The sequence below is a fragment of the Balaenoptera ricei genome, chromosome 6, assembly GCF_028023285.1.
Source record: "Balaenoptera ricei isolate mBalRic1 chromosome 6, mBalRic1.hap2, whole genome shotgun sequence".
NCBI lineage: Eukaryota > Metazoa > Chordata > Mammalia > Artiodactyla > Balaenopteridae > Balaenoptera > Balaenoptera ricei.
Genome location: NC_082644.1, coordinates 52,461,963 through 52,477,989, shown reverse-complemented (window position 1 = coordinate 52,477,989; position 16,027 = coordinate 52,461,963). Strand labels below are relative to the sequence as shown.

The 16,027-nt window shown below is 37.1% G+C and overlaps 1 protein-coding gene and 1 pseudogene across 1 annotated transcript; both read left to right on the top strand.

The window, feature by feature from the left end:
* On the top strand, positions 1-2,931 carry LOC132368059 (interferon omega-2-like; annotated as a pseudogene).
* Positions 2,932-7,740: 4,809 nt separating this feature from the next.
* On the top strand, positions 7,741-8,310 carry LOC132367032 (interferon alpha-1-like). The gene has a single exon (XM_059924641.1). The coding sequence runs from the start codon at positions 7,741-7,743 to the stop codon at positions 8,308-8,310; it is 570 nt and encodes a 189-aa protein (XP_059780624.1).
* Positions 8,311-16,027: the final 7,717 nt, after the last annotated feature.

Here is a 16,027-nt window from a genome sequence, read left to right as displayed (position 1 = left end):
ATGGCCCACTTGGTGGTTAGCTGTAGCAGCATATGTTCCCTGGGCTGTAACCTGTCTCAGAGGCATGGATTGGTTCACAGGAAGACCTGATGCTTCTGAGACAAATGAGGAGGATCTCTCTAATCTCCTGAGTGAAGGACATCTCTGGGAGACAGTGGATGGCAGTCAGCTCCAGAAGGCCCAGGCCATCTCTGTCCTCCATAAGATGTTCCAGCAGATCTTCCACCTCTTCCACACAGAGCACTCCTCTGCCGCCTGGGACACCTCCCTCCTGGACAAACTCCGCACTGGACTCCATCAGCAGCTGGAGGACCTGGACGCCTGCTTGGTGCAGGTGATGGGAGAGGAAGAATCTGCCCTGGGAATGACGGGCCCTACACTGGCCGTGAAGAGGTACTTCCAGGGAATCCATCTCTACCTGAAAAAGAAAAAAGACAGCGATCTTGCCTGGGAAATTGTCAGAGTGGAAATTATGTGCTCATTCTCTTCATATTCAAATTTTCAAGGAAGATTAAGAAGTAAGGTAAGGGACCTGGAGATGATACTCTTTAATATACTAAGTCACATTCCCATGTGTTCAGTCATTTTACAGAATCTTATTTCTCCTTTAGTCTTAGAATACGTTGGGTTAAATTGCTCAAAACTGTGTTAAAATGTTCTTAAATGATTATCTCTAAGGGCATCATTCCTTGAGAGATACCTACAATGATGCTATGTATGTATTAATGTATTGGGGGAAATTCTGGTTTCCTACTCAACATGTAACCAGCTTGGAAGTCATCATTCCCCACCTCATATCAACAACAACAAAAATGCAGGACAAACTGAAAAACAACAACTCTTCTTAGATCCATCAGAGAACTGAGGTCACAGTGCAAGCTGCTGCCCTTATAACTGTGGAGAGAGGAGGATGCAGAGATCATGGCTTACTTGGAGCAGAACTGCAGGACAGGAACCAGAGCTGAAACTAGTACTGGTAGGAACACTTAAACTGTAATTGAAGAATTACTGGAGCATCCACATGGATGAGCTTGAGATTTAAAAACTGACTGCGGGATGCCCAGTTTTTGAGGGCCCTACACGTTTGTGAGTCTTACCTTCAGGACCTCACCAGGTGCTCACTGTGAAGGTCAAAGAAGAACCTCCTGGTGCTTCCAGCGGAGGTAGGAAAAAGGAGATCATTTTGAAGCACTCTCAGTGTTCTGGTCCCCTTAACAAAGGCCTGTCCTCAAGGAAAACTATTTTACCAGAGACTAACCCACCTTGGGGAAGGGAAATACCCAACTTCAACCCCCTACAACTTTTCCTGTCTCATAGGAGCAGGAAATAGGGTGGTAAAGAAATCTGAGAAGCACCTGTGCAGATTACAGCCCAGGAGCACAGACTCACTAAAACACTGAGACATAATCGTAGGATTATATAAAACTTCACCCTTCCCCATACGTATCATCACATCAACTGGGTCCTGTACTATAGGGGATTAAGACTGAAAAGAACTGCAAATAGCAGACTTTATTTAAGAACAAATCTCTAGGGAAATCCAAAGACAAAAGGGGAGAAAAAAGCATGGACAAAAGAAGAAATTGTAGTCTCTGACATCTACAGCTAGAGCAAACAGTAAACATAGGGCATGTCCTAGCAAGATAAATGCAAAACCTCATTCTAAAGGTCAATTTACCTCAGTTCCTTTTACCCAGTACATCATGTTCAGCTTTCAACAAAAACTTTCAAGGCACACTAAAAGGCAAAAGACACAGTTTGAGGAGACAAAGCAAGCATCAGAAGTAGACTCAGATATGGCAGAGATTTTGGAATTATCCTACCAGGAATTTAAAATAACTACCATTAATATGCTGAGGGCTCCAATGTATTCATATACTCGTTCATTTATTCATTCATCTACTTTATCTATGTCATACTATGTATCGTAGTTAAAATAGGTTTGTTCACATAATACCATGTTTACCTTTATAATATATTAAAATACAACAAAAATATACTCTTTTTTGTGAAATTGTTTTCTTGTTTGATTTATGAAATTCTTTCCCTGATGACTTCTTGGAATTGTTTATTTTTGAAAAAAAAAGGCATAAATTTGCAACCCATATTGAAGAATGGATGATGAATTCAAATTACTCATTCATTTTTTCCAGTTGCTTATATTTAGAACTGCATATTTCTATGCCACATTATGTGGTTATTCTGGGGATACAGAGGAAAATAAAGCAATTGCAAAAATTCATTCTCTTGGAACTTTCAATTTTGAAGAGAAGGAGAAATAAAACATTAATCATGCTTAATGAATTTCAATTTTCTATCATCCTACAGTGAGAGGTAAAAGACAAGGGATTCTTTCACCAGAATCTTGAATGAGGGATATCAAGAAGGAGGAAAAAGTAGATGTATTCTATAAGTGCCTGAGAAGTATCTAAAGGCAGACATCCCATTGGTAGATGAATCTGTTGATCTGGAATCTCCAAAAATGTACATTGTTGTTATTAATTTGCAATTTTTTGTTGCAAATTTGCAAATCAGGGCATGATAATTGATGTGTTTACTTATGAGTGTAGAATGAGAAGACGACCTAAAGCTTATGAAGATGTTTAACTTTTAAGGCTAGAAGACAAGGAGAGGCTGCAAAGACCACAAAGATGGAGTAGCCAGTGCAGTCAGGAGACAATCAGGGAAGAATGATCTTCAGAAAGTATTGAAGAAGAAAACAAAGGGTGTAAAGATTGAGCAGTACACTTAGGGAAGGATAGGGCTAAACTATCCAGTGGATCTGGAAACACAGATGTCTTTGGTGATTTTAGTAAGATCTGGTTTGGTAGAAAAGTAGGCCAGAAACCAGACTGGTGTAGACTGAAGGATGAATAATGGTAGTGTGGTAAATTTTTTCCTCCCTCTTTTTACCTAGATCAGTCTTGCTAGAGTTCTATAAAATTACTAAACTTTTAAAACAAATTCTTGGTTTCTTTTATTTTCTTCATAGATTTTCTATTTCCTTGATTTTTGCTATTCTCCTTATTGTTTCCTTCTATTTATTTTATGTCTAACTGTTCTTGTGACTGTTCCTTTCTTAATTTCCTGTCTTCTCTTGGATTAATTGACCTTTCTCATATGATTCTATTTTCTGTTTTATCTCCATTATTGGCTTAATAACTATTCCTTTCTGTTTCAATTTTAGTTTTCTCTATACTGTTTACCATGTATTATTTCAAGTTATCAAACTCTACCTTTTGTGGAGCTTTCCATATATTGTAAGAATCTTTAGTATGCTTCATTTGTCACCCTTCTCTCCTAGGCTACTCTGCCATACCTATTACTGCTACATGTGTTTTGAACTGCTGGATACATTTTTATTATTTTTGCAGTAAACTGTCTAACACTTTTTCTTATTTTGTGTAGCTCAAAGTTTCCATCTGGTATCATTTTCTCCTTTGAAGAATGTCCTTTAACAATTCTTATAGGACAGGTCTGATCATGATGAACTCTCTCAGCTTCTGTTTCCCTGAAAAAGTCTTTATTTTAGCCTCAGTTGGAAGGATATATTTTCTGGATTTAAAATTCCGGGTTTTTTTTTTTTTCCCCTTCTGCCGTTAAATATGCCTTTTAATTGACATCTACCTTGCATAATTTCTGATAAGCTATCCAAAAGTATTCTTATTTTTCTTTCTTTGCAATGTAATGCGCTTTTGATACGTAACTGCTTTAAAATTTTTTTCTTTATTACTTGTTGTCAGCAATTTTATAATGTGCTTTGCTGTGGCTGTGTGTGTGTGTGTTTGTGTGTGTGTGTGTGTGTGTGTGTGCTGCTGAGGATTCACTGAGCTTCTTGTATCCATACATTTGTTGTTTTAATCTAATTCAAAAGATTATCTGCCATTATTTCTTCCAATATTTTGGTTGACTCTTCTCATTCTTTTCCTTCTGGCATTCCAAACATCTGAAGCTCTTATCTCATTCCATGCTTCCTTTTGGACAGATTCTACTGTTGTGTCTTTAAGGTTACTGATCTTTACATCTGTACTTGAATTTTCATTTCAGTTATTATGTTTTTCATTTCTAAAAGTTCATATTGGTTTTTATTTGTATCTTCCATTTCTTTACTTCTCTATACTTCCAGGAAGAGAGTCAAGATAATTGTTGACAAGATAGCTCAAGGAGATATTTTTCTTGTCTCAGCATCACAGCCAGTTTTCTAGATGTTGATGGTAGTAGGACATGTTCAAGCCTTCTTATACATCATGAATGGAACTTGAACTGTCCTAATTCCCTTTAACAAATCTAATTTTATGTCAATTCTGTATTCCATCAGGATTTTATTTTCATCTATCATATAGCGTAAGAGTTTACACTGATTTCTGCTTAGATTGCCAGGTAATCATTCTGGAATCATATTACTGAAAGTTAATTCCACCATTTGAACATCAGATACATCCTTTATCCTAAATCTAATTGTTACTAACAATATAAGAGTCTTAGAATTTATGTGTTTTAGTAATCTGGCTACCTAATTTTTCCCTTTGTTACATTGCTTTTTCTGTTATTATAAAACACATCTTCTTTTTGTGAAGAGATTGATAGCCAAGACTTCTACTCTATTGCTTCCTTTCTTTCTGATTAAATTAAGATTTGATTTATATGTAGGGCAATGACTTCAGGAAACTCACAAGCTCTTAAGGGATTAATAAGTAGTCAATTTGCAATGAATATAATAGTCAGAGACACTTTCTTCATAGGATGAAAAAATTAAACTGAAAATTTCTCTACCTCAATATCCAAAGTAAAGAGCAAAATTAGGTGAAAGCCAGGAAAAAACACAATAACATCCATCAACAAAATACAGAGAGCAAGAAAGTGTGTAATTTTGGCATGAAAATGTATGAGAATTTCAAGATATAAAATGTAAGTAATTATTTATGATGTGATAATAGGATTATGCATCACACCTAGATTCTGTTAGGAATTGAGATGTTTGGTTTTGAGGAATTCATTTAACTTCTCTGACCATCAGTTTTCCCAAATGTAAAGTAGGGTGGAAATATTCCTAGAGTTGTTTTGAGTATTAAACAAGAACATTTAAAAGCATTTAGCAGAGTATCTTCCACGGAGTGAGAGCTTAACAGATGGTGGCTATTATGTTTTCATATAGATCTACACGAGAGTAGTGAAATCTCCTACCCCTCTCTCTGTAACTGACTGCAAAACACTGACAGTCTAAACAACATATTTAGGAAGTATCCTGAAGAAATTAGACACTCTTAATATCAGGGATAAGTCTGAAGTATATGCAATCAGAAATTGGTGGCCTGTAAATATCTGGTACAGAGATCAGTCTCCAAAGGAAAGTTGAAAAAATTATATATATTTGAATAATATATAGTATATAATGTATGATGGCATGTATTATTGTATAGAACATATTAAAAATATGTATGATATTTGCTGATTCTGATACCTGGCACACTTCCCCTTTCCTCCCTACTTTCCTGGACCCCATTCTTTCACTCCCATATCATAATCATTTCCTTCTTCCCAGTGAAGAAATGCCCAGTGTGCTGTCCTCACTCACTTTGCATTAACCTGTAATGCCCATTCATACAGCTGTTTCCTATTCCCTTGTGGTTTCTTGCTGTCAATTTTACTTGAGTATAAAACCACCAATTGAAAGCAAAAGTTGTGTGAAGTTCTAGGTTTCTTGGAAACTCCTATATGAGAGGACTTTTTCTTTTTTTTTTCTCCTGGTGAATATTTTTGGAAATGAGCGAATGTCCCCGTTACAATGATGTAACAGTAGCTGTAGCGAAAAGGAAATAGAAAGCAGGATCCATTTCATTCTGTGGGCTATTAAAATATTTATGAAGGAGGAGTGCCCCCTATTGGCCAGGATGGACAATGACAGCAGTCAATCTGAAGACCTGGCTTCTGTTCTATGCCAAAGTCTAGTCCTCTAGCAGGAGATTTTTCTTCAGAGCTAAAAACGCTTTTTCTTGGAAAGAACTGTCTCCAACAGTCTAAGAAGCCTGCTTCGTTAGCCTTTAAATATATACATTTTTGATGATGGATCTTTTTAAAAAATTTTTTATTGTAGTATAGTTGATTTACAATGTTGCATTAGTTTCTGCTGTACAGAAAAGTGAATCAGTTATACATATACATATATCCACTCTTTTTTAGAATCTTTTCCCATATAGGTCATTACAGAGTATTGAGTAGAGTTCCCTGTGCTGTACAGTAGGTTCTTATTAGTTATCTATTTTATATATAGTAGCGTGTATATGTCAATCCCTATCTCCCAATTTATCCCTACCCCACCTTCCCCTTGGTAACCGTAAGTTTGTTTTCTACATCTGTGACTCTATTTCTGTTCTGTAAATAGGTTCGTTTGTATCACTTTTAAAGATTCCACATATAAGCAGTAGATATTTTTTTAAATATACTTTTTTTAAAAAAAGAGTGGTTAGGTTCACAGCCAGGTTGAGCAGAAGGTAGAGAGATTTCCCATATATTCCCTGCTCCTATATATGCATAGTCACCCCATCATCAACATTCCTCACCAGATGGAACATTTGTTAACACTGCTTCCAAGAGTGTGAAAATTAGTTCTTGGGGGTGTGAACACATCTTAGACATTACAATGGTTTGGGGAGCTCCAAAGTTCAACCTTGTCTAACAAAAACCTTATTTAGTATTTCTTTTCTCTCATTGTCTTGTGAGATACAAAAAATATATGCAAGATCAGGGCTACAAACCTATAGCTAACAGATGGCTGTGACTGGAGGCTTTCTCTCCATCCTTTCCTGCATCTTAGTCATACTGTGAGAGGTGGGCTGTGCATACTTCTTGCTGCCATTGGCTGTCTTGTGGACGTTGTTTACGTTTAATCCTCATCACTGCTGAGTGTGATGTGGGCCTTGGGAATGAAATACAAATAGTTTCTATTCCATGATTTAATTCTATTAAAGTTATTCAACACATCAATCATTATGTCTAGTGCTAAACAGATAAAAAATGTTGACAATATCTTGATGAATATCTAGCAGCTGGTGAAATTAATTATTTTCTCATATGAGTTAAAATTAAAAGTTAAATACCAAAATAAATTTAAAAATAATTTAATTTTCAATTGTTCTTAGCAGTTTTAAATAATTTAAAATATTTCATAACATTAAAATTACTATGTATTTTTAGAAACTGTTAACTTGCATATGTAATTTTCTATATTACAATTTATATAATTAAACAAACTTGTAAGTCACTCAGCAAATTTAGTTATAAAGTTGTGCCAATATTTTTTAAATTTAACTTGTAGCTTAACATTTTTATTTAGTCATTCTTAATCCTGCATTGAATAAAAAGAGTAAACTTTGCACTTTCTTTCCCTATGTACAGAATAGAGATATCCATGGAGTACATAACTACATACACAGGATATACATGTTATCAAATTTTCATGGGGGGGGGGCAATTAGGAAATAATATCTAAAAAGGCTCTGTGGGTAGGGGAGGAGTCAATAATGGAAAAAAATGTTGAGAAACACTGCTCTAACCCATTTGGAGAGTGCAAAATGAAAACTAAAAACAGAAGTAGAAAGTAAGAAGAAACATTCAGAAAATGGAAATGAATATGTCCCTATTTAAGACCCAGGCCTGAAGGAAGGTCTTCAGAGAACCTAGAGAGCAGGGTTCACAGAGTCACCCACCTCAGCCAGGCCAGCAGCATCTACAAGGTCTCCGATGGCCCCAACCTTGTCCTTCCTCCTGGCCCTGGTGCTGCTCAGCTGCAACTCCAGCTGCTCTCTGGGCTGCGACCTGCCTCAGACCCACAGCCTGGCTAGCAGGAGGAACCTGATGCTCCTGCAACAAATGAGGAGAATCTCCCCCTTCTCCTGCCTGAAGGACAGAAAGGACTTTGGATTCCCCCAGGAGGCGTTTGGAGGCAATCAGCTCCAGAAGGCTCAAGCCATCGCTGTCGTCCATGAGACGATCCAGCAGACCTTCCGGCTCTTCAGCACGGAGGGCTCGGCTGCCGCTTGGGATGAGCCCCTCCTGGACAAGTTCTGCACTGCACTTTCTCAGCAGCTCACTGACCTGCAAGCCTGTCTGATGCAGGAGGCGGGGCTGGAAGGGACTCCCCTGCTGAAGGAGGACTCCATCCTGGCTGTGAGGAAATACTTCCACAGAATCACTGTCTATCTGCAAGAGAAGAAATACAGCCCTTGTGCCTGGGAGATTGTCAGAGCAGAAGTCATGAGATCCTTCTCTTCATCAACAAACTTGCAAGAAAGACTCAGGAGGAAGGAATGACACACACCTGCTTCAACACGGAAATGATTCTCACTGCCTAACAAGACCACACTTCCACCTGTGCTGCCATGTCAAAGACTCTCATTTCTGCTCTCATCATGCCCTGAATTGAATTAATTTGTCAAATGTTTTCAGGAATGTTAAGCAACATGATGTTCTACTCTACAGGCACTAGTCCCTCATAGATGCCCATGCTGATCTATTTATTTATCTACTTAAATATTTATTTATCTATTTTAATATTTATTTAACTATTTATAAGATTTAAAGTATTTTTATTTTTATAATATTTTGTGTACCTTTACATTGTGTAATATAATATGTTCTTTATAATTAGTTTATTTTGTCTTTTTTATTAAATTTTTATTATAGAAAACTTCTTGTATTTGTTTATTCTTTAAAAAGAAACACCAAGCCTGATTGTGCAACTTGATTAAAGAAATGGATGTCACAATTCATTTACCCATCACATTATATTCAAATTATAAGTAACAACTGACTTTCTGTAAGCCAGGTTGGATGTTGCCCTCAGGATATAAAAGTGAACACAACAAATACAGCTCTTGCTCTCTTGTTTCTTTGATTTTTGAAGGGAAAGAAATCTAAAAATAATAATCATACTTAATGCTATAATGAGAAGAAGGAAAAACAAATGAATTCTCTCACCAGAAGCAAGAGTGGAGAATGTCAGGAAATAAAAATAAAAGCAGTAGATATCCTCTCTAGTTGACTGGAAGACATTTAAGTGCAAATGTCATTTGTAAGTTGGATATGTGAGTTTATAACTTAAAAGGAATGCTGTAGCTGGAGGTACCTTATCTGGCAAATGAAAGCCGGAAACGGAGGTAGTTGTGTGGGGAGATAGTGAAGAGTGAGAAAAAGACTGAAAATTGATTCTGAGGATCTTTCACCTTTAAAGGGAGGGGAGAGAAGAGCCACAAAGGAAACAGAGGTGGAATGGCCATACATTACAAGGACAATAAGAGAGAACAGTGATAAGAGTGTATTTAAGAAAATAAAGTGCTTAGAAGATATCAGTGGATTCATGGAAGATGTGGATTGAAACTACACAGTACACCAGGAATACAGATGGCATTGGCAACCTTAATGAGATTTGGCTTGGTGGAGTGAATAAGCAGAAACCACAATGGAGTAGGCAGAAGCGTAAATCAGAGAAGTTAGTGACTCTGAGGTGGAGAAGGAAATAGTGTGGGATCTGGTAAATAATGTCGGTTAGTTTTTCTGTGCATAGTTTTCCTTTTTACGTAGTATATCTTTTTTCTAAATGATTTTATGTAATCGATGTACTGGCAAATCATATTAATGTGTTTAATATTGTATTTATTTTAAATCATGACTTAATTACTTACAATGATAATTTATCTAAGTTAATACTACTTTGTATATCAGTAAGCTGCTCATCATTTAAAAAAATTCATTAGGCAGGAATAGTTAACTAATTCAATCCCTCATCAAAAAATCTAATTACTACTGATAATGTAATGTTTCCTGGAATTATTGGCTTTATTAGTTACATTACTTAACTTTCATCATTGTGACACTGGTTACTACAGCAACTTTACACACATTTCATTTTATATTACAGCTAGATATGAAAAGAATTCTTTTATATTACTACTTGGTAATTTTTCCTAATTTTATGAATATCACAATCTTCTGTGGATTCCAAAATAACAAAAATTATACTGAACATAAAGACTGACAGACTTCCTTCAAAAAGGGAAGTGGGAAACTGGATCAGGCAACCTCTTTCTCAATACTTAATGTAAAGGAAAAAAAATAGTCAAAACCGTCTGAAAATATAACATGAACCATGGAAATCCATAGAGCAAGAGAGTGTTGCGTATAATTCCGGAGTAAAAACAGATTTAACAATGATAACAGAAATCCAGAATACAAAGCTCAAAAAATCACCCGTAACTCACAATGAAAAATTTTTCATTGAAATTCCATTCTGCTTGTACACGTGTTATGTCGCGAAACCCACATAATCTAAGCCTCAGTTTTTCCATAAATAAAATGGGTTCAAAATATTTATAGATTTTTTTAATGAATACTAAATGAACTCATGCGTTTTAAAGCATTTAGCATCATATATTAGAATAAGGAATTAAAATATACTAGGTATTTTCCTGTTTTCCTTCAGACAGTTGTATATGAGAATATTATATGTCTCTTTCCATAAAATTCTCAGGAACTGTGACCTACTTTTCAGTAACTGACCTCCAAAGGAGGCAGCCTAAAAAAAACAGAATTCTGTCATGAATTTTACAGAAGGATGAAAAATTGTCATTTCGTTCCTCATTTCAAAGAAGTGTCTTGTTTACATTCAGAGATGAAATGGTGGCTTGTATTGATATCTGAGAGACGGGAATAAATATTTAGATAAAGGGCAGAAGAACATGCTATCTATTTAATGCTTCTGGCACCTGGCACATTCCCTCCCTCTCAGCATTCCAGGATACACTCCCATATCACAATATTTCCTTCCCCTCCAAGGTAGAAATTCTCACACCATCCTTCTTATTCACTTTTTACCTCTTAACCATTCATACAACTCCCTTCTGCTGTTTTTTCAGCTTAATGGTTTTCCTAAAAAGCAGAACAACACAAGAAGAAAGCAAAAGTTAAATAAAACTTCTACGTTTTGCAGAAACATCTGCAAGACAGGCTTTCCTTAATTTCAGCTGGGTATGATGTAATAGTAGCTGTAGCTAAAAGGAAACAAAGCAGGATCCAGCTTATGGGTGGGAAGATGAAACTCCTCTCAGGGAAGACAGCCCTCAGGTGGCTAAGTGTAACAAGAGCAGCGACCAAGACTGGAGGACAGGCCTCTGATCTATGCAGAAATCCTACCACTTCCTGGGGATGTCCCTTCATGCTACAAAAAGGCTTCTTCTTGGCACCAATTAATTCTAATGCTGTCATAAACTTGTTTCTTTACTCTTTGTTACAAAGAGAAAGAGTCTCCAGAGTCTCTGGCTTCAGGCAGGGCATGGACTCTTTGGGATCAGGCAAAGGGACAAAGATGTGTTCCCTGCCTACAACCCACTATGCAGACCAGAGCCTCCCTTTGAATTACTCCTTCCATGTACAACAAAACAGGCAGAGCTGCCAATCTGGACATGGAATTCAATGATAACCAGGAAAACCTCAGGTTATAATGCATTAAACAACTCTCAACAATAAAATTTTAGTTTCACAGATTTATTCCAAATATGAGACTTCAACTACTATTAAATAGAAAAATATTCTCATTGTCACTCTGAATAACAATCTTGACATCTATTGTACTCAGTAGTAAAAATTCTGCCTAGGTAGCAAAAGAGAGAAGCTAAGAAGTGTGAATGAATAGTATCTGAGAGCTTAGTGACATTTTTAAAAATTCAAATGTATCAATTTTGGTATAAGTTGAGAGGAATTTCTGTAATCAATATTTTCATTGAGGTATTTCACTGGGGAGTATGTGTGAATTGCTAAGGTAGCAGGGAGGGCCTGCAACTGTGTGTGTGTCTCCAATCTTTTCCTGAGGTTACTCACTCAACATTTGGATTTGCTGTTCTCCAACTTGGAGTTGGCCAGGGCCTTAGTAAAATTTCAACAGACTTTTGTCCTTTGCTGTCTTGTTCTCCCCTCTGGAGGAGGGGCAGATGGAAACATTCAGCAGATGGAGAAGGCTTGGAAACATTTGGCTTCCCAGCCTGTATCGGTCAGGGTTTTCCAAAAACAGAACCAGCAGGAACCAGAGAAATAGAGATATTGATATTTTAAGGAATTTGCTTAGGTGATTGTAGAGGCTTGGCAAGTCCAAAATCTGCAGGGTAGGCTGCAGGCTGGAAACCCAGGGAAGAGTTGCTGTTCAAGTCCAAAGGCAGTATCTGGCAGAATTCCTTCTTATTCCTGGGAGGGTCAGTCTTTTTCTATTAAGGCCTTCAACTGATTGGATGAGGGCCACCTGTAATATGGAGGGTAATATGCTTTACTTAAAGTCTACTGATTTAAATGTCAAATTCCTATAATCTCATGTAAAACCTACCTTCACAGAAACATCTAGAATAGTGTTTGACCAAGTATCTGAGTACTATGGTCTAGCCAAGTTGACATATAAAATGAACTATTACATTGTTCCTCCCTAATTCATGTCTTAACACTTTTCAAATATTATTCCTCTTCCATTCTTTGATGGCTGCTTATGTATTTTGTATATTTTACTTAATTTTCCTTATTTTGTTGGCTTCTAGGCGAGGAAATTCTGAGATCAGGCTTCATTCAGCCACCTTGCCAGGCAAGTCTCTGTAGCCATGTCCTGTTTCATCTGAAGTTAAAATTTTGTATATATTAAAAAATAACCACCTTTTTTTATAGGTTAGCTATTTCTCATGAGCTTACAAGGTTACCGTGGGCCTCCTCTCTCCTTTTTAAATCTAATCTTACTGTCAATTCTCCATTCCATCAAGATTTTACTATCACATATGGTATGGGATGAGATTTTATTTTGATTTCTTCCTAGATTGCTAACTAATCATCCTAGAACCATTTATTGAAATGTTTTTCCATCATGTTAACATCAGAAATACCTTTTATCTTAAATCTAATTAATACTGATAATTCAATTTCAGAATTGAAATAATCTGTTTACCTAATTTCTCTCTTTATCACAGTTTTTAGTATTATTACTATAACCTCATTTCATTTTCTAGAAAAGATAGGTATGCTAAGAATTCTTCTATTCTTTAACATTATTTGCATTCTTCCTGATTAAATTTATATTTCATCCTCAATGTGGAGCATCAATTTTATGAAAATCACAGGCTCCTGGGGATGCACAGATAACCAAACTGCAATGAGTATAATAGCCTGGGACAATTCCTTTATAAGATGGAAGACTGAAACTGGATCAAGGAAGTTCTCTTCCACAATATCTAAGGTAAAGAACAGGTGGAAACCAGCAAAAAAAGAAATAAAATAGTATGTACCAATAAAAAGAAAACAAGGAAGCAAGACGTTTATTTAATTTTGGGATCAAAGCATATTTTAAAACTTAATAGAATTCTAAAACATGAAACTTTTTCAATTGCCTATAATATGCAATATAGAGTTCTGTATTGAATCTTGATTCTGCCAGCAATTATGTGTGATCCTAGAAAATTCACCTAACTTCTCTGAGTCTCAGTTTTCTCAAACGTACAATAAGGTGAAAATATTCTAAGAATTATTGTACTAAACACATTTTAAAACACTTCGTAGGCTATTTTCCACAGAGTTAGGGCTTAAATATGGTAACTATTTTCTTATTTTTTCATATAGATATCTATCAGAATAGTGAAGTCTCCCACCTCTTTCTCAATACCTGCAAAAACATGACAGTCTGAAAAATGGAATTCTGTGAAGTGTTCTGGAGAAGACTAAAATATAGTCACTCTTCACATCAAAGGTAACATTTATATTTTCAGTTCCAAAATGGCGGCCTAAATGAGCCCACCTGATGTCAATTCCCCTAGAACTGGCAATCTCCCCTTTGTTAGGGGAACCACTGACCAAAACTGCCCACCCTGGCCAGGCAAGATAGTAGCCACATTTATAGCCACAGTAACATTGATATTTTCAGTTCCTAAATGGCGGCATAAATATCTGGAAGAGAAGTTAGTTTTCTAAACTGAAGTGAAATATGTATAGTATTAATTTGCAGATTTTGATATCTGGCTCCTTTTGCCCTCCCCTCCTTGCTTTTCTGAATCACATTCTTTTATTTTCATACATACCACAGTTACTTACAGGCATAGCTCAGGGTATTGTAGGTTCAGTTCCAGACCACCACAGTAAATCTATCTAGACCTCAATTAGCAGAACTAGAATTTAACATCCACTGAAACATATATTTTTCTCTCTAAAATTACCCTCATCTCCACTAAACACAGCCAAATCAAGACTAATTTGTCTGCAAAACAAGTCTGGTCAATTGATCATATAGGCTCCTCCAAACTGGCTGAGGTAGAACTCCTCAGAAGGAGTCTCAGACTGAATTCCCAACAGGCTTCTCAAGGCCAGGAAAGTCATGCCCAAGGCTTGCCATCAGGCTCTGCCTCAGTGGATTTCTTAGTCCTCAAAATATTGAGATCCTTGCACATGCCAGGAGACAGTCTTTCCCATTCACCTGATAAGTCTGCTCAGAACCCAAGAGTCCCCAATTTCTGGAGGGACCGGGCAGAGAGAAAAGAAAAATGTCTTAATTCTACCCACAGGTGTAGTTCACCAAAATTGCTGTAAATCATAACCAACTTGAGGGGAAGGGCTTCCCTCTATCTGGAAAACACACATAAAAACCAGTAACTTTCCAGACAAAACCCATAAAAATTATAACCATATTCACCAGTTCACTCAGTAACCAATCTTTTTGTTTTCTTTTTATGAAGCCATCAGGTTTTCCATTAGGATACCTTAATTTCTTACCCTGTTCAGCAGTATAATCTGACATTTATCAGAGACCTGTTATTGTCAAAAGGTCCTTCCTATGAATCTTCTTGAAGATGAAGCACTTTTGCAAACGCATCAGAGTACAACAAACATTGTCTATAAATGACAGAGGCCTTAAAAAGGCATGGTTAAGCACCTGATTACAATGTAATCCATAAAGAAACTTGGTTACAATAACTAGAATTATAACCGATTATAATCTTAACCCTTAAAAATCTTAATCTTTGGCAAAAACCAAGAAGCAAGTAATTGTGCATTTCCTGATTGGAAACTTACACTTGAGTCTTTCTCTCCTAAGAAGGCAAGGGTAGGTAAACTTAGGCCCGCCCAGCAATTAATGTTTCAATATTTTATCCTATTTGAAATGACCTAGATAGTCAATGAATTCTCTTCATTCAACTTCGTTTAGTTTCAAGTTACCAAAATCTGGAGAGACTATTTTAGATAGACATTCCCCAAACATAATTTATTTCTACAGAGTTTACCTAAAAGCTCTTCTTTCTCCTTTACTCTTAGAGATCACAGAAGATTAGAGAGATTAGAAGATTAGAGATCCCAGGTAGATCATTTACATCTCAGAGGCATAAGAGAAATACCAATTCCTTCTAGAAAGCTGGCTTAACCAATTACAAAAGGCTCACTTAGATACAACAGCGGAGCCATTAGAGACCATTGTTCTCCAGATCTCTTGGCAGCCCCCACTAACCAAGGACAGCCACCACAAACTAGTAGACAGCCAGCACAGGATTACCCCTGCAACTTTCGGGCCCCGCATGCTAGTGGACAGCCTCTGCAACTTTCCATTACCCTTCCTGTATTTTCCAACATCTCTGTGCTCATGGCAGTTTCCTCCGGCTCCTGGCTGGTCTGCCAATTGTTGGGCTGCACCCCACAGGCTTACAAGTCCTGTGCTTGCCCAGCTTCAAGACTGAAGAGCCCAGAGTCAGCAACAGAGACATCTATGGTTTAATGGACGGGGGAGCTTACACGTCTGAAGCAAGGTCCCGGAGTGACACTCCACCGTGTGTGGTGCGCAGTGGGCCAGATTGGTGGCAGTCTTCGATCCTGTGGGGGGAAGGTGTTCCAGGAAGGGGGACCCCTTCCAGGGCCTGAGAGCGGGCTCTTGTCTAACGCTTGGAAGTGAATTGTCCAAGGAGACACACGTGCTGACAAAGCAAGAGACTTTATTGGGGAGGGGTGCTCGGAAGGAGAGCAGCAGGGT

What these genes read in the sequence shown, in the direction of transcription:
- LOC132367032 (XM_059924641.1), top strand. Translation starts at nt 7,741, where the DNA reads ATGGCCCCAACCTTGTCCTTCCTCCTGGCCCTGGTGCTGCTCAGCTGC.